General features: G+C 33.7%; 3 protein-coding genes, 1 long non-coding RNA gene and 1 other non-coding gene across 8 annotated transcripts; 2 read left to right on the plus strand and 3 right to left on the minus strand.

Annotated features, from left to right (window-relative positions):
* Positions 1–3,119: 3,119 nt before the first annotated feature.
* Positions 3,120–4,237, minus strand: LOC18095002 (VQ motif-containing protein 18). 2 transcript variants are annotated; one of them, XM_024610185.2, is made up of 2 exons: positions 3,645–4,237; positions 3,120–3,394 (listed from the first exon to the last, which is right to left on the minus strand). In XM_024610185.2, exons 1-2 carry the CDS (start codon positions 4,095–4,097, stop codon positions 3,374–3,376), a joined length of 474 nt encoding a protein of 157 aa, XP_024465953.2. In that variant the 5' UTR covers positions 4,098–4,237; the 3' UTR covers positions 3,120–3,373. The 2 variants fall into 2 exon arrangements, with proteins under 2 accessions (XP_024465953.2, XP_006369475.3); XM_006369413.3 differs by having other exon boundaries at positions 3,555–4,237.
* Positions 4,238–15,463: 11,226 nt separating this feature from the next.
* Positions 15,464–18,012, minus strand: LOC18095004 (probable E3 ubiquitin-protein ligase RHC2A). Of its 2 annotated transcripts, none has more exons than XM_006369415.3 (2): positions 17,279–18,012; positions 15,464–15,695 (listed from the first exon to the last, which is right to left on the minus strand). In XM_006369415.3, coding segments are annotated over exons 1-2 (576 nt in total). In that variant the 5' UTR covers positions 17,854–18,012; the 3' UTR covers positions 15,464–15,694. The 2 variants fall into 2 exon arrangements, with proteins under 2 accessions (XP_006369477.2, XP_052310062.1); XM_052454102.1 differs by having other exon boundaries at positions 15,464–15,883; positions 17,279–17,987.
* A 103-nt stretch (positions 18,013–18,115) lies between these two features.
* Positions 18,116–19,778, plus strand: LOC127905487 (uncharacterized). Of its 2 annotated transcripts, none has more exons than XR_008059573.1 (2): positions 18,116–18,896; positions 18,980–19,778. It is a non-coding gene; the product is annotated as an uncharacterized LOC127905487 (long non-coding RNA). The 2 variants fall into 2 exon arrangements; XR_008059572.1 differs by having other exon boundaries at positions 18,116–18,478.
* On the plus strand, positions 18,221–18,302 carry TRNAS-GCU (transfer RNA serine (anticodon GCU)). The gene has a single exon. It is a non-coding gene; the product is annotated as a tRNA-Ser (tRNA).
* Positions 19,779–20,143: 365 nt separating the features above from the next.
* On the minus strand, positions 20,144–21,018 carry LOC18095005 (uncharacterized). The gene has a single exon (XM_006369416.3). It carries the CDS (start codon positions 20,914–20,916, stop codon positions 20,476–20,478), a length of 441 nt encoding a protein of 146 aa, XP_006369478.1. The 5' UTR covers positions 20,917–21,018; the 3' UTR covers positions 20,144–20,475.
* Between the last annotated feature and the right edge of the window lie 3,545 nt (positions 21,019–24,563).

Raw genomic sequence — 24,563 nt, forward strand, 5'->3', positions numbered from 1 at the left:
AAAGAGATTGTTTGGTTACGTTGATTACTTGCTGATATGAGAGTTTCCTTTTCTCATCCTACTCCTATGTATTGTGACAACCAGAGTTCTATTCAGATTGCTCACAACTCGATTTTTCATGAGCGAACTAAGCATATTGAGATCGATTATCATCTTACTCGTCATCATCTCAAGCATGGCACCATTGCTTTACCTTTTGTTCCTTCTTCCTTTCAGATTGCAGATTTCTTTACCAAGGCGCATTCCATCTCTCGTTTTTGTTTTCTGGTTGGCAAACTCTCGATGCTTGTAGCTGCCGCATTGTGAGTTTAAGGGGAGATGTTAAATAATATTTATGTAGTCTTATTTATTAAGGCTTTCAGTTTAACCTATATATACTTTATTTGTATTTAGGTTAAGACTAAGCACTCATAATAAACAGACCATTCAGAATTCTAGCCTTCTTTTTATGTTTTATCTTAATTATTTTAACAGTTTGTAAGCTCAAGAAAGCGTTATGTGGTCTCAAACAAGCACCTCGTGCTTGGGTTGAGAAATTCTTTGCTGTGATCTCGTCTCTTGGATTTATTTCTAGTAGTCATGATTTTGCTTTTTTTATTAAGTGCACTGGTGCAGGTCTTATCATTCTGTCTTTATATGTTGATGACATGATTATTACTGGTGATGATATTGATGGTATTTCAATTTTGAAGACAGAGTTGGCTAGACAGTTTGAAATGAAGGATTTGAGTAATCTTTGATATTTCCTGGGTATTGAGGTAGCTTACTCACCCATAGGTTACCTTCTTTCTAAGTCGAAATATGTTGCAGATATTCTTGAGCGGGCTAGACTTACTGATAACAAGACTGTAGATACTCCCATTGAGGTTAATGCAAAGTATTTTTCTTATGATGGTTTACCTTTGACAAATCCTACTTTATACTGTACTATTGTTGGGAGCTTAATATATCTCATTATTACTCGTCTAGATATTGCATATGCTGTTCATATGGTTAGTTAGTTTGTTGCTTCTTCTATTACCGTTCATTAGGAAATTGTTCTTTGTATTTTACGATATCTTTAGGGTACTAAAAACGGGGTACAGTCTTTTAGAGTCTTTTACTTCTATCCATCTCTTTTTTGGAGCTGCGTGCATACTCTGATGCTGATCATGACCGTGATCCCATAGATTGCAAGTCTCTTATTGGCTTCTGTATCTTGTTAGGTGATTCTCTTATTTTTTGGAAGAGCAAAAAACAATATATTGTATCTCAATCTTCAACCGAAACAAAATATCATGTTATGACATCTACTACCAAATAAATTGTTTGGTTACGTTGGTTATTTGTGGATATGAGAGTTTGTCTTTCTCATCCTACTTCTATGTATTATAACAATCAGAGTTCTATTTAGATTGCTCACAACTTGGTTTTTTCATAAACGAACTAAACACATTGAGATCAATTGTCATCTTATTCGTCATCATCTTAAGTATGACACCATTACTTTGCCTTTTGTTTCTTCTTCTTTGCAGATTGCAGATTTCTTTACCAATTCACATTTCATTTCTCGTTGTCGTTTTCTAGTTGGCAAACTCTCAATGCTTGTAGCTGCCGCATCATGAGTTTGAGGGGAGATGTTAAGAAATATATTTATTTTGTTTTATTTGTTAATGGTAGAATAATACTTTTAGTTTAACCTATATATAATCTCTTTATATTTAGGTTAAAACAATAACTTCAGAATAAAATGATCAATGAAAACCCTAGTCTCCTTCTCTCTTATATATGTTTGTATTTTTTTTAATGTTAATTTGGATTGCTTTAACATTATCATCATCATCAATTTTTTTCTCTTCTAATTTACATGCTTCTTTGCATTTGTATGAACAAACAACTGGTCCTCCGCATAGTGTAATGTGAATTATATGTGTGTAAAGGATGATAATCTAGCATCCTGAAAGATTTGACATTATTACTGGTCAAATATTGTAGGGATCTCCAGTTTCCCCTCTTCTCATCAAAATCTCAAGTCAATGGACGCTATGAGATCATTGTTCTCAGCATAGCTTGGGGCAGTTTCCTTCTAATGTTCTTCTTTTCACATTGTTTTCTCTGGTTATTTTAATACATTTCGGATTAATGAAAGTCAGTTAAAAACAGCATGATGCCATTTCTAAACAAACACGAAAGAGAAACAACAAAACGAGCTAATTAGATTATGAGTTTAGAGAGGAGGTGGGCGTGAGCTTGTCAGACTAAATAGACATTTCTCCTGAATTTTCTGGTCTATGATTGTCCATGTATGATCATACTATAAGACAAACGGAAGTAAATCATATTGAGTGTAGTATAAGATTTCACAAAGTAGCACACATCACCGTAATCTTGCAATTTGGGGCGGCTAGATATTTTATTGAAGAAACATGGAAGGTGTTCAATTAGCAGCTGCTTTCAAGATTTATTTGTTAAGGAAGTTGACAGAGGCAGGTGTTGACTTTGTGTCTTGTCTGAAACTTTGGATTTTCTCCTCTCGAGTTTGTAAAACTCAAAAGGATTACAATTGAAAGTTATTGGATATGCTCTTTCAACGGAATTCTTGGTGCCTGCGTTTATTTTTCACTGTAAAATTGATCGAATGGTTCAAGATTTACATTTCGAGCAAGAATGGATAGAACTCTGTTGATAAACAAGCTTAAGCAATAAGCGAAATGACACCAGATGAATCTTGATTTCTAATATGAATATTGTTGTCTTATCAGCATGGCTAACCATGATTGGCCAACATTATAGAATGAACTCTCGGTTATCCAACAGTTAACATTTTAATTCATATGATAATACAGAAAAACTAGGAGGAGGAGGAGAGAGGATAGGGTTTTAGGGAGCCTCCCTGAACGCCTCTCCACTTCACATCAAACTGAGAGCAAAATCTTAGGCAAAAATACCAAAGCAAGCATGTGATTCCAAGTCTAGGAAGAAACAAATAAAAAACAGGGTTGTAGCTATTGCCTCACAGCCTTCCCAGTTTTTCAAACTCAAGGAAAAAATGAAAAATTAATGGAGAATAGTCATCAGCAAAAATGACAAAGCAAGCATGCAATTCCAATTAATTAAGTCCAGTTGCTCAGTGCAATGCATGCAATATAAAAGATCAGCAAAATATATATACGTTTCAATGCGTACATGGTCGAGATCAGATCATAAAGTCAATAATGCAAAGGCATATAAGCCAAAAGAAGAAGAAGAAAAGAAACCCCCAATGAACCCAGTTCTTGAAGTCAATCCTCCATAGTGCTGTTTCGCTAAGCAAACCCCATGAAACAGAAACCTGGAGAAACCATGTAAGAAGATCGAGGAAGTCCATGCAAGCCCCATACTATATATGACGAAATCAATCAGGCGCCATCCATACCTGCAAACCCATCAAAGAAACAATATCTAATTTCATCTCAACTTTTCTGGCAAGAGAGAGTCATTGACTGACAGAACAAAGAAACACAAAATAAAACCGGCCATGCCCTCTCAAACTAAACTTTTTTTTGGATAATTGCCCTCAAACTAAACTAATCCACCTTTTGCCAAGAAAGGTGCGTGTCTTCATAACCATCCATTTCATGAGAAGATTGTGAATTAGGTGTTGTCAAAGAAAAGTTGTTACTCACATCAGGTACAAAACCTTTCAAATCTCCATACCCATCAAGGGAATTAAAGTTACTCGAACAATTCTGACCCCCCAACATCTCATTTGCTTCCACCTCCACCCTGAGTTTCTCTCCTCTCATCAAACTAGGCAATCCTAGCTCTGGCAGCTGCTGCATCGCTTTCTTGCTTGACTCACATATTGAGGAACCGGTCTTCTTTCTCTTGCCTGGAGCACTGCTTCTTGCTTTCTTCTTGATCATGCCTTCACTTCCACAAGGTTGACCAGTGAGTCTTTGAACAAGCTCTCTAAAATTTGCAACATCAGTCTTTATAACTTTTGGTGCAAATACGTGAATTATGCGAACTTTGGGCTTGATCAACTGTGATATTACATGTGACTCTCTGTGCATGCCTAGCTTGGAAGAAGCTGATGAACTAGGGTTACATGAGCGTGGCCTTACTATGCCTTCCATGGCTGCACACACACACACACAATACGAAGTTACAATTAATAAAGCAAGAAAGAAGGCTAGGAGAAGAGAGAAGGGCCGGGGCTTGTAGCATGCAGCTAGCCAGGTTCAGATGAAATTAACGTGTCCGTTGTTTTTTGCAGGGAATAAACGGAGGCTTAAATAGAAGAGAAGTCGGGCAATTGACTTGATTAAAAAAAAAAAAAGGATTTTTGGTAATTAATTAAGGGTCGATAAGGCTGTCTTTTGGATATTCATAGAATCACAAATATAGAATTACAAGGGTCAATGAAATAAACCATCCAGCAACTGACATTGATTTGCCTTTGCCTTCCTGCAGCTAGCCAAGTACAAAATACGTATATACTACGTACATGTACTATATAACACATTAATTATCTCAATTCCCATCTTATTACAGCCCACAGAGTTTTTGGGGTTTTTATAATATGCTATTAAAATAAAACAGAACCTTGTCAGATCAAGTTCATTATGATTATTCAATCTTTAGGAACTTTCTTGACTTTCGAACTTTTAGTGACAAGAGAAACACAGAATGTCGAAGGAAGGAGTTCAAACAAATTTAATGATTTAATTTTCTAATTTTTTGATTATCGATCAATTAAAATTAACAACACTATAGAAAAACCTTAAGAGACAGACCACTTTATAGTTAAAGTTTATTTTTTTTTTCTGATTTTTTATTTTAAATTTTAAAACCAGCTCCTTGAATATATTAAATCAATGTGAGAACTTAATTGAGAAAAAAATTGTTTTAAATATTGATGCCACCATTATTAAACTCGATTTGACTCGACAGATTAACTTAAAACCCGATTATCTTATTATCTAACTCATGCCAGTGTAAAAAAAAATTAACTTGAAATTAACTTGGTCGATTCAACAGATCAACTCGCAAACCAGACAAAACCTAGTAAAAAACCCAGTTAAAGCTGCGTTTATTTCCTGAAAAGTGATTTTCAGAAAACCACTTTCCAAACTTTCTTGTGTTTGTTTGCCATTAGAAAAGTTGATCAACGGAAAATACTTTCCGATCAACGGAAAACACTTTCCAGTCAAATAAAAATTTGGTTTGGTTTCCAGGAAAGTGTTTTCCTTTGATTTTGAGCGGAAAACACTTTTCGGAAGTTGTGAAAAATTTAGAAATGTCATATTATTTGCTGATTAATCAAATTTGGTTCTCAAACTTTTGATTGCTACATATATTTTGTTTTGAATATTTGTTTTTCAATTTCATCCCTTAGAATTTAATTTTTATATTAACTTTGGTCCTCATTTTTATAATTGTTATTTGCTTTTTCCTTATTATTTTTTAATTAAAATTTTTTATCTATTAAATTTGGTCATTATTCTTTTGATTGTTACTTATTTTATTTAAAATAATTTATGAAATGTTAATTATTATTATTTTAATTTCTTCATCTTTCAATTTTTTTATTTTTTAGATTTGATTTCTATTATTTTGATTATTATTTATTTTATTTGAGATAATTTATAATTTTTTTTTTCAATTTCATTCTCATTCAACTTTTAAATTTGTAAGATTTGTTCCTCATTATTTTTATAAACTTAAAAAAAAATAAAACATTAATAAGTTATTTTCCAGCTCATTTTCCATGACATAACCAAACACTGGAAAATGTTTTTCAACTTATTTTTTATTACACTACCAAATATCGAAAAATAATTCACTTTCCCGGAATTCACTTTCTCGGAATTCACTTTTCAAAAAAAAACTATTTTCCAGCAAACAAACGGGGCTAAATAATATAGTTTTATTTTATTTTATTTTTAAAAATGATCTACCTTGATCAACACACTTAATCCTTGACCAGGCCTTACATCAGGTAGAACCCCGGATCAAGTTCAGAAACCATGGTTGATACTACAAGATGACTGGGATATCTAACAAGAACAATAAGCGTGTAAGAAAATTGTCAAATTAGGGAAGGTGCTAGCAAGGCTGGTGAGGTGAGGTCTTGAGAGAGAGTAACCGCTTGATGTGTGCTTGTGGATGTGCACGTGAAGGTGGCAGTGCAGACGCCTTACAATTGCAAAAGTCTGTGCTGTGTACTGAGAATCAAATCGGAGACGACGACACACACAAGACTCGTGCATGAGAAACCCACATGCTCATAGAGTCATGATCCTGCAGAGATCATACCATGGCTGACACCAAGATTTGTCACAGGAAATTCATGATTCTTTCTACTTTTCCTCGTAATTGTCTCTTCTATCACCTCTATGGATCGGGCTTAGGAATCCATCCCCATAGGATTATGTAGTTATATCTCCATGGCATCATTTTATATAATTCCTTTCGGGTCAAGAAACTGGGGTTTATTCCGACAAAAACATGCTCTGCATGTACACCTCTCTATGTTCTTACGCCTTCATACGTGAATTTATCTCTCATGTATTAGAGGGATTTCTCAATTGATACTTCAGTTATAAAACTCGTTGCTACCCCGTTTTTGTTTTCTTTTTAAGAAAAAAATTGACAGTTTTCAAGAAGAAATAAGTGATAAAAAATGGCGTTGACACATGAACAAATACGATAAAATTAATTAATTAAATGTGTATTAATTTCAACAAGTTTATTGCCAAGCTTGTGTAGTCATGATGATGGGGATGAGAGAGTTGCAAAAACGCTGCCAACACATCAATTTGACTTAGCAATGAATAGAAAGAAAAATTATGAAGCAGCCAAATCGATTTGCCGTCATCCAAGCTGCTTGGTAATATTCAAAGATTAGTTTAAGTGTTCTTTTCTAATTTGGAAGGATTAACTTCAACTATAATTAAGTAGAAAATTAAAATGTTATTAATTTCCACTACCATGTCGATTACCCATTTACCAATACTTTAGCAAGTTATTCTTCTGATAGATTACCCTACTATTAAGACAAAGATCAACAATTTAAAATTAAGATATAGTTATTTGATATGTTTTGATGATGATAAAATTATAGATACACCATTTATTTATAATATTAATCAATTAATTTTATCTAATTGTTATTCACGTACGTATCAACCACATTGCTTGTCGCATGCAATAATCCTACTAGTAAATCTAAATATTCTAGTAGTGGCATGCAATAATCCTAACACAATGTTCACATAATTTCAGCTTAATTAATTTTTTTCTGTTATGATGTTGTAAAATTCAAAATATTAGGGAAGTTATTTTTTTTTCACATTTGAATGATGGATAATGACATGTTCATGTCCATCTTCTATTCTTCATAACTGAAGAATCTGGGGGGCTGTGATGAGGACTGAATTTCCTGCAAAACAATCCTTTTTTGAGAATCTTTAGGATCCTTGATGATTAAATCAGTGACTTTATTATAAGAAGTTGTAGTAAATGAGCATTAAATTTTAAGAACAAGAAAGTTTATCCTCAATTTATGCACGATAAATGCTGAGAATAAGTTGCAAGAGAGTGAAGATGATAAACCTCTTTCCTGAGTCATTCATAGAGTATTTATAACCTTGAATTTTCTATTTTCTTACATGAGGGGTCGTAGGTCTTTTCAATTTTCATATCAAAGTGGGAGGAAGACCCTTATAATCAACATTAATATTGGTTGTAAGTGTTTCCTTACATGACATTAATTGTTGATGGAAGTATCACGTGTCTATAGAAAATGACCCTGCATCAATCTACACATGATATTAATACTGATGAAATCATCCATTATAATCAACATTAATACTAATTGATGTATGGAAGACTCTTAGAAGACTTTTTACACAGCTACGGTGTAGGAACATGATGAACCTAGATTCTCACCTTTAATGCTTGTATCTAGAGAAATCCTTTGCTCGAAAGGGCATTGATCTTGGCGTTTTAGGCTTGGCACGTAACCGAGCTCAAGGAGGCTGGGTTTTACATTTCGCCATATCCATAGGCACTTAGGTCTAGCACATAGTCGAGTTCAAGGAGGTTGAATCTGATATCTTTCCAAATCCACAGATGTTTGGGCATAGCACACAACCGAGCCCAAAGAAGTTAGGTATAATATCTTGCTAGATTCATAAGCGCTTGAGCCTGATATATAGCCAAATCCAAGAGGGATTGAGCTTGGCATTTTGCTAGACCCCATGCTATGGGTCTTGGCCTCTACTAAATTTCTGTAATGAATCTTCTTTTTATTTATCCTTTTTAGTTATGGACTTGATGAGAAAAAATTGTTTTTTGCATGAATTACGTCCATCCACCATTCTGATTATACAAAAAATTTCGATTGATTAACTTTTTCTTGACGTCCCTCTTATTTACATGTTCCAGTCACATATGCCACAATTGGATAGAAAGATTATTTGAATTAACTAAACCAGCAATGGTTAACTCTCAAAGATTATAAAGGCCGTCAACTAGCTTTCGTTTTGTATTTAAATTGTTTATAAATTCAGTGATTACAATTCATATTTGAAGGCATCATGCATGATGAGATTAAATCCTTTATGTGTGTATATATTTGGTTGTTTAATGAGGAGGAAAGAAATACCAGCAGCTAGTTTTCTTCACCCATTGTATGTCGTGCCAGAGACTGATTTGATTTTTTTAAAAAAATTTGAAACAAAACTATTTTAAATTAAATAGGTTAATTAAAGGTTACTATACTAACTCATGATTTAAATTTTAAGTTTAATTATAAATCGAGTTTTTTGATATGATAAAAAAAGAACTAAGATTTTCTTTTCGTTAATATTACTGAGAAACTAAGCAAAGTTCAAAATTAACTAGTTAGCTGCATTGGCAAAATTAAGACACAAGTTTGGATTCAAGAACTATTTGACATTGAAACAAGGTGTGAGTACTTTTGACTGGTAATGGAGAGAACCAGCAGGAGGTTGATTTGTATCAACATGAAGCATGCGTAATTAGAAGGTGATATATTATTAATAAGTTGGATTAAATTATGCAAAAAACCCAAAAGGAAACAGGGCATGCACGATCAAGATGATTGTTAAGTTGTCTTTTTAGCCTAACAACCGATTACAACTCGCGCAATGTTTTGTCATGGATTCTCCTCTGCTAGCTACAAAAAGTTTCCAAAATATTTTATCATAACTCATTGGATCATGACTATTAATTAAAAATTGTTACAACTTTTCTAAAAAGAGTTTGACTTTACAAGTTGGAGTTTTTATATAGCTAAAAAGTCTTGGAAAATCAAGATAAATTGCAAGACTTTTTCTTGGTTTTTTTATACAGATTTCATTTGAGGTACGTAAAAAATAATAATAATAATCAAATACTGGGATTTTTGTGAAATGACGTCTCCTCCTCCCCCTCCTCCCCCTCCTCCCCCTCCTTCTTCTGTTTAATTGATTAGCCACGCACCTTGTTTATGAAAGTTTAGAAACAAATTAATGGACATTTAAAAGATAATTTAGGCAAAGTTGGGAAACAGGTACGAACCCTACAATGCCTCCAATTCTCCTACGTTTCTCCTTTTCTTCTAAAAATCTTGATTTTAAAAACTAGCTAGCTTGATTTGAATTCTATTTGACTTTGAGCAAGTAATATTACAAGCTGATAATACTAAATTTATACCAAATTAAGGCTTAGAAAAGTATTTTAGCCTTAGTATAGGAGCGTGGCAACTAGCACAAGTAATTGCAAAATGCTTGTTTTCACACATATCCTTCCCCGGACGTAAACTTCACCAAATATTTGGAGGTCACTGTCTACAATACGTGATTAACATTTGACATAATTGTTAAATGGTTTGCAGCTTTCTTTGGCTTCTTTTGTTATTTTCCTTTTCTTGTACAAGAAGTATCTGCAGTTATGAATTGATTGAATGAACTAGAATTTATAAAAATAAGCATTTTAAATTTTAAAATTAAAATAATATAATTTTAATATTTTTACAAGTCAAATCTAGTTTTGACTTAATTAATTTGGACAACTCTAAATTAACTTTCTTTTAATCCATTTCAGATCAAGAAATGGATCAATCGAGTTCTAGATTAACTTATCTAGATTGGTGTAATAACTTCGGGCTTCTATATTGTTACCATATCACGTGTACATGATCTATTATTTAAAACAGAAAACCCTTCTAGAAAAGAAAAAGATATTTTAAAAGAAAAAGACATTTACACGATACCACAAACAAGGACAATAATAGGTACCATTGGTCGAGTTTTTTTTATTTTCATAAGAACTCGTTACCTATCGAATAATGAATTTAGATATTCATACTATATTTATTGGGTTTTAGATATTCATATAAGTATTTATTATTTTATTATTATTTAATATTCAATAAAAAACAAAATAGTAATATATATTTGAAGTATTTATATATGTATTAAATGATATAAATACTATAGTGTATCATATCAATATTAAGATATGTAAATATTACATTGGATTAAAAAAAATGTTATATATATATATATATATATATATATATATATATATATATATATATATATATATATATATATATATATCAAGTTAAGTGTGAGTAGAATTTCAAGTTGAATTTAACAATATTTATATTATATTTATTACTTATTAAATAAAATAATTATCTAAAAAAAATTCATTCAATCAAGTTGGTTCAGCATGGAAAACAAGGATGTGAGTTATTACTATCAACGAATAAATTTGAGGACACGGTCTTGATATATATTTTTTTTCATTTTAATTTAAATGTCCAACCAACTTGATTGAAGCTTGATTATTTCGAAAGACTTGGTGGTAAAAATTATGGATGCTTAAATGATTCCTTTGGTATTTAAAATAATTGGTTTATTATCGAGTGCTCCACACGTGATATATTCATGTTATTTTTTTTTTTAGTTTAATGTAGGTGTCCGGGTCAGCTTGTGTGTACCTCAACTAATCCCACGGGCCCTAAAGTTAACGACCATGTAAGCCTCCAGTGGCCATCATATGAGCAACCACATGACTTGAACCTGAGACCACAGAGAGAATAAACCTCTTGGTTCCAAGCTCTTACCACTAGGCCACCATCTAGATAGTTTGTTACTTTTAATTTATAAATAATATAATATATTGCCTTAAAATTGACAATCAAAGAAAACCAAACTCCATCTTTGAATAAAAATCTATATAATAATCTTGAATAATTCGTATAAAATAAAAATCTTTAGAATCTTCCATCTTCTATGAATATTTAAAGTTAAGAAGCTAAGATAATTTGCCTTTTTTGTTGTTAAATTGTAGCAGAAACATTTTTTTCTTTCCATCATTATTTTTTTTCATCTTTCAAATTCAAGAATTAAAATCTAAATAAAATATAATTTTTAAAACATAGTAAATATAAAATTAAAAAAAAATTGAATAAAATAAAAAATGCTTGAAGAATAAAAAAATATTATTTCAATTCATCCTGCTTACAGTTAGTTTTATATATATATATATATATATATATATATATATATATATATATATATATATATATATAAAATTTTAATTTCCAAGTTCCGAAAAGAAAATTCTTAAAACCATTAACTTGCTGGGAAACTTTTGGGTTGGGCTACGTAGACTGACCGATGCATCTTAACCTACTTCATTTAATATTTTTTGTTTAAAGCATGAGATTATATAATGCACGCTACTATATCATTTTCTCGCATTTGTCCCCCTTAATTAATTATTTACCAAGGAATCTGCAGCACGATCAAATTTAATTTAAGACTATTGAGATTCTAAATAAATAAATAATACTTTTGAGATCTGCACATTTTCTTTCTTTTGTACCTAGGAGGAAAGTGAAAGGAAATTAAAGGAGAGGATATACCCAAAAAAGAAATATTGTTAATGAATTAATTAATAAGGTGACACCTGGAAGATGGATAAAGAAAGATTGTGATATTACAGTAAAATGTTACATTTTAATATATGATAGTTTTGGTGAAATGTAAATTGATATATGGTAAATAATGCAAAGAAATATTGAAAGAAATTAATAGTAATATGGTTAAGTATGTAACATTTGAGATTGAAAAGATATTGATGTGTTGCCTCTCTTTTTGAAAACTATGAAAGGCACCAAGAGTTGGAGCCACCAAGAGTTGGAGCGATTGTAGTTGGAGGGGATTGACTTGCTAGAGGTGTATATAGGTGTTCATCATCTTATTTGAATTTAAAAGTTATGAAGTGGTATTATTATAAACAAGATGTGAAGCGATTGTTGGAAATGTAAAGTAAAGAGAGGAATAATGTCGCGAATGTAATGATTGATTGAGATCTACGAGGGGATAGCTAAATTATTAACAACCAAATAGGTTTACTAGATTAACTGGTATCTGTGAGGAAATAGCTAGATTATTCACAACCATAAAAAAATAACTAAAATATAGGCAACCAAATAAGTTTGCTGAAATTGCGGCAACAATGTAGAATAGTTGAAAATATTAAATGTTAATTTAAAATATATGGGTTAATGGTGTTGATTTGATCAAAATATTAGGAAAATAATGTAGATATATATAGTTGGCAAAATGTATTGTTTATTATTATTATTATTATTATTATTATTATTATTATTAAATCTTTATGTTATTATTTGTGCACTTACAAGTTATTCACATTACAAGTTCTTCACAAGCCAAGCGGAGCTTTATGTTCTAGTATAATAAATTTTATAGCTTGATAATAAATTAAGAAATGTAATTAATAATATACTTTATATCTTTTAGAGATGTATGGTATTAAGTTTCAGGCTAGATGTTTTAAGCTTTTGAATAGGATTAATTACTTGTAAATAATAGTGTGTATGGTATGTTGATTATTATATATTAATGAAGTAATTTAAGTAGATGAATTGTATGTTTAATTTTAAATTTAAAAACATGTTTAGTAAAAACTTATGTTTTAAATTCATTCACTTGCTATGTAACATGATTGTTTGATACTAAGAAAGAATATATGTATGTTGTTGGAATGTTAAAAATGAAATTGAGATGAGATGTGATCCATGATGGTCGGGTCAAATATAAGATTTGAAATTAAATGTGTGATTAGAGTAAATATCAATAATTTAGTATGCTTAAAAATAGAAAAAACTATATTAAATTTTCTGCAAGGACATGTGAAATATAAAAATAAAATCTAAAAAATAGATTTTTTTTTTGTCAAAGAGTTGAGAATAACCATAATATATATGATATTTAAACATAAGGATGTTAAATCCATGATTTTTACTAGATTAGGTTAGGTGAGATCATTCTTTTTATTTCTTTAACTTGGACCAGTCTAAATTCCAAATTGACTAAGTTTTGAATTGACCTATCAAGTTCTTCCAATTTAATGACTAAGTTAAACAAGACTTAATGTTCATCTCAATGAGAACTAATAAAAATGAATTTTAACTAGCTAGGAATGAATCATATCTAGCTAGGAAGACATTGAATCCTTTTCGCCTCATCCCTCCCTTCTCCCTTTTACTTTGTTCCTATATTCATCTTCTTCCTTTTACTCCACCACCTCCTCTTCAATTATATATAATACTAAACATAATTTTAAAGCATCAAATAGCTTGATCACAAAAAAAAACATAACTTAAAGTACGCATTCTATAGAAAATTAACTAATTTCAAACTTCAAACTGTATATTCTTGATATGAACATTGATACAATACTGAAAAATGAACCAATAAATTAAAGAATCACTCAAATCCTCATACATGCATGCAATATATTAAACACAATTTTGCACAAGTAATAAAATTATAATTCTAGCTATAATCACAACACGTATATTTTGATCAAAACCCAGTATATATATGAAGCTAGCTAGCTAGCCTAATCAATTAATTAATCAGCAAAACAAGACCTTCGATCTTTAGACCTCTCCACAGTAGGGGATTGCATTGGCGTGGTCTTTGAAGAAGCAGGAGACAACTCACCACCAGCAGGCAAGTCTTGTAGAGCAGCAAGAATCCGTTGGATGCTAACAGAGCGAGCTATCTTGAAGCTAGATGATCTCCTCTCCCTATGTGTCTTGGAGAAAATATTGGATGATTTTGAAAGGATGACATAAACCAATGCTTGCACCGCAACAAACACCCCCACCTTCAATAACATGTCCCCTGTGCTGCTTTCCATCATCATAATATTTCTTTCGTTTGGTCTCAGTGTACACACAATTGAATAGCTTGCCGAATCCTTTGCTCCAATTTCATCTCATAAAACCACGCATATATAGTGAGAGGCATCAGCCTTCAGCCTTGCTCGTTTGACTGGGAGGCTCACTTTTTTAAACTTTGAATCATTGGGCAAGTGGGCTTCTTGTTCATGTATAAATATATAATCTTTAATCCTTTCCACGCATAGATACGTGTAGGATGATAACAACTTGATGTTCACACAATTGTAAGGACAGGGTCCTACCCTCTGTATTCCGTGCCCAGACAGCAACTAATTGGCCGAAACTTACCGCCCCAAAGGCATCGCGTGGAAGTTTCCAGGTAGGGTTTACTACGGGACCTGGTCAATCTTGATTTCATGGTCTACAATTAAAGCCCTTAAACATTCACCGGTCAACATCACCAGCTACGCAAGAACATTAGCGATTACTAATTCTTTGGTTTATGGTATGGTAGGGATATAATTACTATTGTTCAATGGAAAAGTAAACATGGAATCCTGCTAACTATTCAGAGTTCAGTGAACGTGATTAGGCTTAGTTTCACGTGCATTTAATGGTTCAAATTAATGAATGCTTGATTTCATTTCTTAAAGAACTGATCAAACTTTCTATTGATGGGGTCATGAAGAATGATGATTAGATTACTTATACAACACGAGACTCGAGAGAGCTTTCTGCTGTTATATCAAAATCTCTAGAAAGAAAGAAAGGACGAGTTCCAAGGCAGAAGGTGTTTGCTTCCAAGGCATTATGCGGCTCCACAACGCTCCGTGTTGTCCATTTGCTGCACGTGACACATTATTTTCAATCCTTAGCCAAAAGCTGGTGCCTAAACTACTGGATTTGCCCCCACAAGCACCTTGATGCTACGCAAATACAAATTAGATTTGATAGTAATTGTATATAAAAGGTTACTTTTTTTCCAGAATCTGATGATCACGATCTTTTACTGAAAAGGGCTCAAATGATTATTAGACCTTTTAACGGCCGAAACAAATATTAGGTAGACTTTCGAAGTTTGTAGTTACTGCCAACTTTTTTTTATTGTTGTTTGTTCCTCATTAAGATAAAATGATGAAGAGCCAGCTAAGCTGCCTTTTGCAACGCTTTCGAAGGACTAAAGTTGGTAAAATCAGGCAATTGGATATTATATCTGAACTATTTTTGAACTTGAAGCATTCCCAAGATGAAGAAAACATGATAGGACGAAGAAAAATCAATTCAACCACGCTGTATTTCTGGCCAAAATCCAATCCCAAACAAGGTATTACTTTACAATATCCATAGTGAAAGTCTGAAGGGGAGAAGGAGATGCACAACCATCACAAGTTCTTTGTGTAACACAATCGTTCACTGTTGATTTACACTTCACTCGATCAATTCCAAACCAAAAACCCAAAATCCCCAGAAGCGTTTATTTACCTGCATTCAAATTCTGAAATGGACATGTATTAGTTAGTTAATGACCAATACCAAGTCTCAGCCTGATATAAAGAAACAGTGTACCATATATGCGTAAATTAACTAACTAGCTTGCTAACAAGACCTGGTTATCCCAATTGTGCAGGGACACCATGCCAGAGCTAGACATGCTTGCAAAGATCTCCTAATCTATATTATGCCCTGCCAAAATGGTTTGTTCGTTGTTAGGAATCAACAAATAATCATAGCAGTCTCTGTATCCATTAACTCTTTTGCAGATTAATAGCACAATTCTCTGATTGCCAACTTTACGAGGCACAATCCTATGACAGGCTAAGCTGGAGCTTCATAGATGATAATTCGAAGGAATTTACTGCACATCAGGTAAAACCTACAAAGAGTATTTGTCCTAAACAAAGACTACATATTAATTATGAGAATTTCAAGCACCATTAGATTTACAGTATATGAAGAATCTCGTCATCCATCCTCATCCAAAACATTACTTCTCATGGTCTAGATTTCATTGGTACAAGTTCTGAAAATTCTCTCTATACATTAAAATTTGTTGCAAATCTATATATTTCATCCGAGGATACAACTGGATGAATTAGTTTTCTGGTCATTCTTTTATCTCACCCAACTAGAATGTTATGATCTGGAATCAAGTTATATCCAAGAAAATGATTTGTGAAATCAAATTCCATACATACAAATCTAGCTTAAAACCAGTAGATTATCCCTATCCCTCAGGGCTTAGCTTTCTAGTTTGGTATGATTTTAATTGCGTTATAGTCTATCTTCCCAAATTCCATGAATACCACCCTGTATGTCATCTATGTTCAACGAGAATGCATTACAGGAAATTGACCAGGCAGTATGCTCAGTCATAATGGGAGAAGAAACTTTACTCTATTCTCATCCACAACACGGTTTTATAGACTTTTGTACAGGACTAAGTTCATTAGAACCGAGCAAGAACATTAATATGAGGAAACAAATTACTTTAACATGGTTGAAAACAGACACAAAATCTGTTCAACATATATATGCCAAGAACAAGAGCAAGGCAAAATTTAGCGAGCTATCATTGCTGAAATTTAGTAACTAGAAAGTATTACCATCGATTTGATATATGTAAATTCAATCAGAAGCATTTAGAAGGACTTTGAATTCAAATGAAACAATTTTTTGATTGACCTAAAATAGGGACAGCAAGTAAAAAGACAGCAGACAACATACTCCTATTGAATTGTCAGAGATAGCAGAAATTGTGTGAGGTTAGCAGTTAGACACAGTCAATCCAAGATCAATGCAACGTTGAAATTATGCTTCCATACCCATAACCTAATAAAACAAGTTTAGACAATCCTAATTACTGCTACTCAAATCAGCAAATCAACAAAATTCAGAAGCACAAATTCAATATCATAAAGAAACAAAACCAATGTGAAGAAAAACATGCAACAGTCAATAAAAATCCAAGCATTCACCCCTAAAATCTAAGCAACCCACATAATTCTGACATGAAAAAATATATCCCACCAGTATTTTTTATTAAAAAAAACTTTAAAATTAAAGAAATTGAAAGATTACCAAAAGTGTGGAGGAAGAGAGGTGGACAAAACCCCGACATGAGCATGATTAGCATCATGATGAGGATGATCAGGAGACCAATTTTCCAAATTCTCCTCTCTGACTACTGGCGTTTGTAACTGGAAGCGACAGAGAGGACAAGAGTTGTGGTTAGAAAGCCAGGGGAGAATGCAGCCTGGATGGTACAAGTGACTGCAGGGCAGCTGCTTGGCCTCAACATCAATCAAGAACTGATCTTTACACACTGCACACACAAGCATTGGATCCATTTCTAGCATGCAAGAAGTGATTTTTATGGTGGGGATGATAGAGTCAATAGTGGCGTTTATATTATCATCTTCACAATCGCAATGGCTATTGGTGTTGAGATGTTGAAGGAAGTTGAGGAAGGAGGGGCTGTCAAGGAGGAAAGTGGTGGTGTCAGCGGCGGTGGAGGTGGGAATGGGGTCCATGAGTTCAAGAAAGTCATGGTGGCAGTGAGGGCAAAGAGGAGTGGTGGTGGTGAGAAGGTGGATGCTGAGGTCACATTCATGACACCAGTAGGTTTGCCATTCATTTGTTGGGGTGGAAGACATTGTTGGTGTACTTTTTTTGTTGCTCTGATCAGTGTGACTTAGCTTCTGGCGTTGTAATCTCTTCTTGGCTAGGCTGATTCCCTGAACAATAATGGGGTAATAAAAAAGAGGAAAGAAGGGAGTGGGGGGGGTGGGGGGGTTGTGAGATGTGGATGTGAATCTGAAGGATAACTTGTTATTTGTTTGCTTCTAGTTTGGAGTTTGGAGGATGGAAAGGAAACGAGGAGGTTAGGTGGGGTCTATCTATGTGATATTGTGATGTGATGTCCTCTTGTGGCCTTGGGTAGCTGCCCTTTCTTGTCATCTTAGCTACGTTTCTCTCTCATTCATTACATTGTAATATTTAAGACGGATCACCATCATTGACGTCGCTTTGGCCGAGTGGTTAAGGCGTGTGCCTGCTAAGTACATGGGGTTTCCCCGCGAGAGTTCGAATCTCTCAGGCGACGTATTTGTTTTTTTTCTTCCCCGTACTCTTTCCAACATCAATCAAAATTGTCAGGAAATCCACAACTAGTATAATCTAGTTAACAGGTGGAGGTTTCAGTATAGTAAAACTGAAGACAAATACAAGCCTGCAATTATGGCTGCTGGCACAAGATGTTGGCTACAGACTACACCTCAGGTGAAGATTGCGAGTCCTTACGGTACTTTGAACTTCGTCGATTCCATTGAATGGTGATTTGCAGAATCTGCTGTTTTTGAAACTGTTGGATGAACCATCTTTATTTATTTTTGCAATGTCATGTGGGTTACATTTACATATTTGGATTATATCTTATTAGGTTTCGAAGCAAATGCTACAAAAGAATAAGAATTTTCATATCTTTACCAAGAATCTGATTATGTGGAATGAGAGGTAGAAGGGTGTCTTGGTAGTCTTGAAAGGTGGAATTGTATGTGCTGGTACACACAGATACATATGTTTTCCCATAGCAACCCTATAGCCCAGTGGACAGTAGTCTGAGATTTAGCGCTGAGCGCCAGTGATTAGTAATTATGAAGTCAGGGGACGTCCGAGATTCTATTTTGTGCAAAATTTTGTAGGTTTTTTTTTTTTTTTTATGGGATTGATTGCTTTTACAGAGAAATGATGATCCGACTTCTATTTTGTATTTCAATGCAGTGCTGCAGATTTACAATAGCTTGAGGAGTGGCTCAGAAAATTGTCATGGCTAGTATGGTCAAGCAAATGCAATTGAAATTCAACCAATATTGATGTTGTTGTGTGCTGAAATCTTGGATCTGCAACGCAAGATTAGGTTTTCCAGTATTGCCATACTAGCTGTATGGTTGTGCTGTGCGGCAAGACATTGTGATGGTCAGGAAGACTGTTCCTCCTTTTCTGCCTCTGCTCTGGTACCTCCTACTCCTCCTGCTGCTGCTGCTAATTTAGATAGTCATGGGTTTGAAGATGATAAAACATCAACGGAGTCCTAGTTTTAAACACAAGTGGAGAAGGCAGAGGTAAATCTTTACCTAGAAGAACCTAGCAATTATCTAAATACTGAAATTGATGTCTCACAATATTGACTTTCATCTTCATTAGCAGATTCAGGGCTACCAGGAATTCTCACAATTTCTTAGCCAGCTAAGTTTGCTTTCGTTATTGTAAACTCTGTGTTCCGACTATATTTTATGGACTATACATTCTGGTTGTCTAAAATCTGGTCTAGGAAAGCAGGCAATTTGGGGAAGTTAACTATTAGTGTAAAGATAGATATTTCTGTATGATAATTGCTTGTGAGTGAGGTGATTTGAACAGTGTCATTTCACTATTGATACTGTTGATGAGTCTTCTTTAGCACATTACAGAATGTGGTGGTTTCTTTTTTCAAATGCCCTGTAAAGGTTAAATAAGGAACACTTGAGATTTTGATGCAGTTGGCATATATACTTAGTGGAGAATAAGCATATCAATGGAATCATGTTCTGTTCTCTCTAGTTACTTGGTAGGAAAGACCATATTCTTGAGGACTGAAGTGGATGCCATGATGTGTAGATGAGCAGATGACATTCAACAAAATGAAATGATATTGTTCTGTTCAGTGCAGGGGATCCTTTCAAAGCTTCTATCTGAACAAATTGTATGCAAAACCCTTGACAAATGCCTTCAAACTGGCTTAAGTTGGCAAGTTAAGGTGCAAAATCAAAGCATAGATTGCAGTCATAAACTAATTGAGGCCCTGGAATTTTATGCCTCATCCCAGTTTCTGAAGCCTGGATTACATCTAATCAGCCTGTAGATCCCATATTGTAATTGAAAAGTGAAACTCAGACAAGATCGCCATTTCTTAAATAGGAACAAAAATTTATTGCAAATCAAAGAGGCAGAGACAGTAACACACATATGACACAAATTTTATTGAAGGGGGCATTGACATTGGATTCGAAAATTAACACAACTAGAGCTCAGCAGAGAGAGAGAGAGAGAGAGAGAGAGAGAGAATGCTCAAGCTGAAGAAAGCTATTGAGGGAGAGCTTAGAGGCCTCAAGATTGGCATCTTTCTTGATACAAACCCTGGTCGTCATCTTCAAGAGGGCAGAGACAGTAACGCATATTACACACATTTTATTAAGGGTTTCAAAATTAACACAACAAGATCTCAGCAGAGAGAGAGTTTACGGTCCAGCCGAAGAAGACTGTTGAGGGAGCTTAGAGGCCTCAAGATCAGCAGCTTGCTTGATAAAACCCTGGTCATCATCTTCAAGAGCCATCTGAATAGGACTAGACCCCAACCCATCAGCAATAGCAAGCATGATCTTCTTCAACTCTGACCTGTACTCTTCAAGATCAACACTTCCACTCTGATCACAATCAAACTTGTCAAAGATTGAGTCATACAGATTTGTGAGCTCCTCAGGTGCTGTGGCCACGTCCACTCCAAAGTGGGTTTCGATCAAACGCAAGGTTTCGAAGGCCTTGCGGAGTTCAGAGCGGGACAAGACTCCATCGTTGTTGAGGTCAAGCTTTGTAAATGCCTCGTCCACACTCTTATTGAACTGAGCCTCGTCGTTAACAAAGTCACGTACTGTTGATCCATCTATGATCACCACTCCCATTTTTCGTTGAAATTTTTTCCGCTCCCCTTTCTCTGTTGAAGGAATGAAGAAAGGACTGAGATGAGATTTCGGTGGCGATTATTAACTGTTCTAGGGAGACCTTAGATTAGTTCCAATCTTATATATACTCATTCTCAATTGAGTCCAATTCTATAAATTCTATCAATTTGATCCTCAACGTTTTCTTAAGAAATATCAGGTCTTTCTTATGATTTCCATCAAAATTTCTTCCAATTGACTCCCATTTTAGTACAGTGTTAATATTTATAATTTTTTCTGTTCAATTGCGTTAAGTCAACGCTTCTTTAGCGTATAGAATATGCGTATTAAATTTAAATTATCAATAGAAATTGATAAAGGGATGCAATTGAGAAAAATAAGCAATTTTCAAAACCTAATTGATAAAATCTAGCAGTTTGGGATCCAATTTAATACACGTATATATAGGCTGAAGGTTTTTCTAGGGGAAATTTCAAATTAACCATTCTCAATTTTACCAGAAAAAGAAAAAGAAATTGTTAATTGGACTCCTGAAAGTTCAGATACTCCATCTTTTCCAGAACACTAAAAGGAGGACTCAATTGAGAATATGTAAATAGATTGGGGGAGACCATTGAGATATTCCTTTTGTTTTCTTTTTCATGGCCGGTGCCTTTCTTTCTGATTTTCAGGGAGTGCAAAGTCAGGTGGCAAAAACATGAGGCTACAAATGTGTACGACGGACAGATGGTGTCCTACCGTCACGTTGTGCTGTTGGTGCCGCGGGTTTCCCAAATCCACTTGCTATGCTTTGTTGATTTTTTTAGGACAGCTTGCAATATTTTTGTTTTTACACCTGAAATATGAAAAAAAAAAGAAAAAAAAAAGGTTATTGACCAGAATAGGCTTGGGATCCATTATACAAATGGACCAAGTCCTCCTATGATGCCAGGGCACAGGCTGAACATGTTCTTGTGAGAGCCCATCGGCCCAATGAGACATGATGGGTGACAAAAGAGCAAATAAATAAATGAAATGAAATGAAAATATCTAATGATTTAAGGCCATTAAACAGGAACAAAGAAAGGAATGAAAGGCAAAGGAAACTGGAAGAACAGGAGGAATGAAGAGAGGATTGAGATGAGGTCCGGGCTGCAATTATAGATTCCTTTTCCAGTTCTGAATAATTTGATGGTGCTGATATTGGAATTCTGCAGAAAATGTGAGCGTTTTTCTTTTCCTCCAAACACTCGGACGACAACTTCCCAGCTTGAGATACACGGAATGGACAGCCTAAGTTGTATAGTGGGATTAGCAGAGGATGTAGTAGAGGGGATTCAAAGCTGTTTGCAGCATCAAAAGGTTCTCTGTAGCTTATATGGCTAGTCTATTGGAATGGATGGTACCTGCCTGCTGTTGAAGGTGGTGATGCAGCTACTGGAATACAACTAGTATTTCCTTGCCTTGAAGTGTTTGTTGTACATTATGAGTCATGCCATGTTGAACACAGACTTTGAGCTTCAAGACTGAAACATCTATATTGATTTTTATTTTTTTTATTGATTTTTTTTTTTTAGAACTTGGTCTGATTTTCATTAAGACCATATTTTTACAGGTGTACATGAACATGATTAAGATATTTTTTGTTATGTAGCCTAGCGGCCCACTTTTTAATAAATATTTTCTTTGAGACCTCCTTTAAGTTGATAAACTTTTTGTTATGTAGCCTAGCGGCCCAATGATTACGACGGACAGATGGTGTCCTATTGTCATGTTGTGCTGTTGGTGCCGCGGGTTTCCCAAATCCACCTTCAAGACTGAAACATCTATATCAATTTTTATTTTTTTTGTGTGATTTTTTTTATTGATCTTGTTTTTTTAGAACTTGGTCTGATTTTCATTAAGACCATATTTTTACATGCGTACATAAACATGATTAAGATATTTTTTGTTACGTAGCCTAGCGGCCCACTTTTTAATAAATATTCTCTTTGAGACCTCCTTTAAGTTGATAAACTTTTTCTTTGATTGTAAACCCGCATTACAAGCCTTAACCAAACAATGTCTTATCCAAGTCGTAGAACTAGTGGAGCATCATACATCATTATAAAAGATTTTGAAAATAAAAGTTCTAGTATAGGTTTGAAGTTTTGGAAGGGTGAAAGATCGTTTTTTAATTTGAACCAAAATTTTGTTATGTTGAACGATAAATTTTTCAATAGAAAAGGTTAATGTAGCTTTAATGTTTTTAAAATTCAAAATGGTTGGAAGGAGTGTATAATATTTTATGTTTGGTTTTGAGTATTTTACGTCATTGGTTTCAATAGAACTAGTGGAGCATCATACATCATTACGTCATTGGTTTTAATAGCTTCAGAAAATGTGAGAGTTTTATTGTTTTTCATTAATGGCATTATATTTCTTACAATGGAAAAGTAAATTTGAATTTTGCCTAATGACGTGCAAAATATAAGTGTGGGGCAATTTGATAAATGCAAGACATACATATGATTTTAATCCTTACATTATGTTTTTTTAATGTTTCTTGATCTTATTTGAGCTTATTAGAAGTTATTTAATGAGTTTGGCGTACCTAAAAAACTTTGAGAATTAATTGCTAAAAGATAAGAAATTCTGCATTTTATATTTTGGACTTTACTTCTTGTGATAAGTTTTTTACCAAGTTAGAGTTCCAGAATGTGAACGTAGGCTTAATCTAAGTTTAAGTACACATATCAAGCTTTTCAGAAAGGTATTATAGGCATAAATCCGAGTTTATTTGGATCTCTAAATAGAACTGCAAAGATCATGTCGGAATCCTACTTGTAGCAAGATTCTCTGTTTTCACACTTAATATTCCGACGGACATATCTTGAGCTTTAGATATCGAAGTCAGGCAATTCAAAAGCCTAAATTCATCGGCACATTCAGGGTGACAATGTTTATGAAGGGCTCCATATCAGAAAGAATCGTTTTCAAGATGAAAAGTCTAACGCAAGATGAAGGACGAGTTTTATCTCCTAATCTGAAGGAAAACTAACAGTTTGAGAGTATTATCGTTAAGAAAAAAATCTAATGGGATCAAATAGATTTTCTCTACAACCTATAACCTCCTAATCTTTACCCTTGATATCTTATTATGAAGGCTACCTATTAAGATATAAAAATACCAAGAGATCAATGTGAGAAGGGATATTTTTTTTTTTTGTTGGAATTTTCACAAAGGACTTAGCTACTGGAATTTCCTAGAGGATGAGCAATTAAATCTTGAGTTCAGTTCAAGAGAAATAGACTTTCTCTCCCTTAGCAGTTGTGAAAAGTAACGTTTTCATTGTAATTCTTTCATATTCAAGTACTTATTTATCATTATGCTATTGATTTCTTTTCATGGTAATTGAATTGTTTTGAGATAGCACATGTGCTTTCTAGTTTCTTTCAATCTATAATTGTTGTTAGGGACAAGAATGAAAAGCAAAAGAATTAACTTGATTGATACAACTTTCACCTTAATTTGTTAGAAAAGAATAAGCTAAGTTAAATTGTTCAAGTTTTTGAATGGTTGCTTAGAATAAATTTAATAGAATTTTCTCCTAAGGCTAGTGTCGAGTGAATGAGAATTGTTTTTCAATATTAAATTCTCTTGATGATAAGAAATTGATTAGAAAGTT

This window comes from Populus trichocarpa, chromosome 1 (assembly GCF_000002775.5).
Source record: "Populus trichocarpa isolate Nisqually-1 chromosome 1, P.trichocarpa_v4.1, whole genome shotgun sequence".
NCBI lineage: Eukaryota > Viridiplantae > Streptophyta > Magnoliopsida > Malpighiales > Salicaceae > Populus > Populus trichocarpa.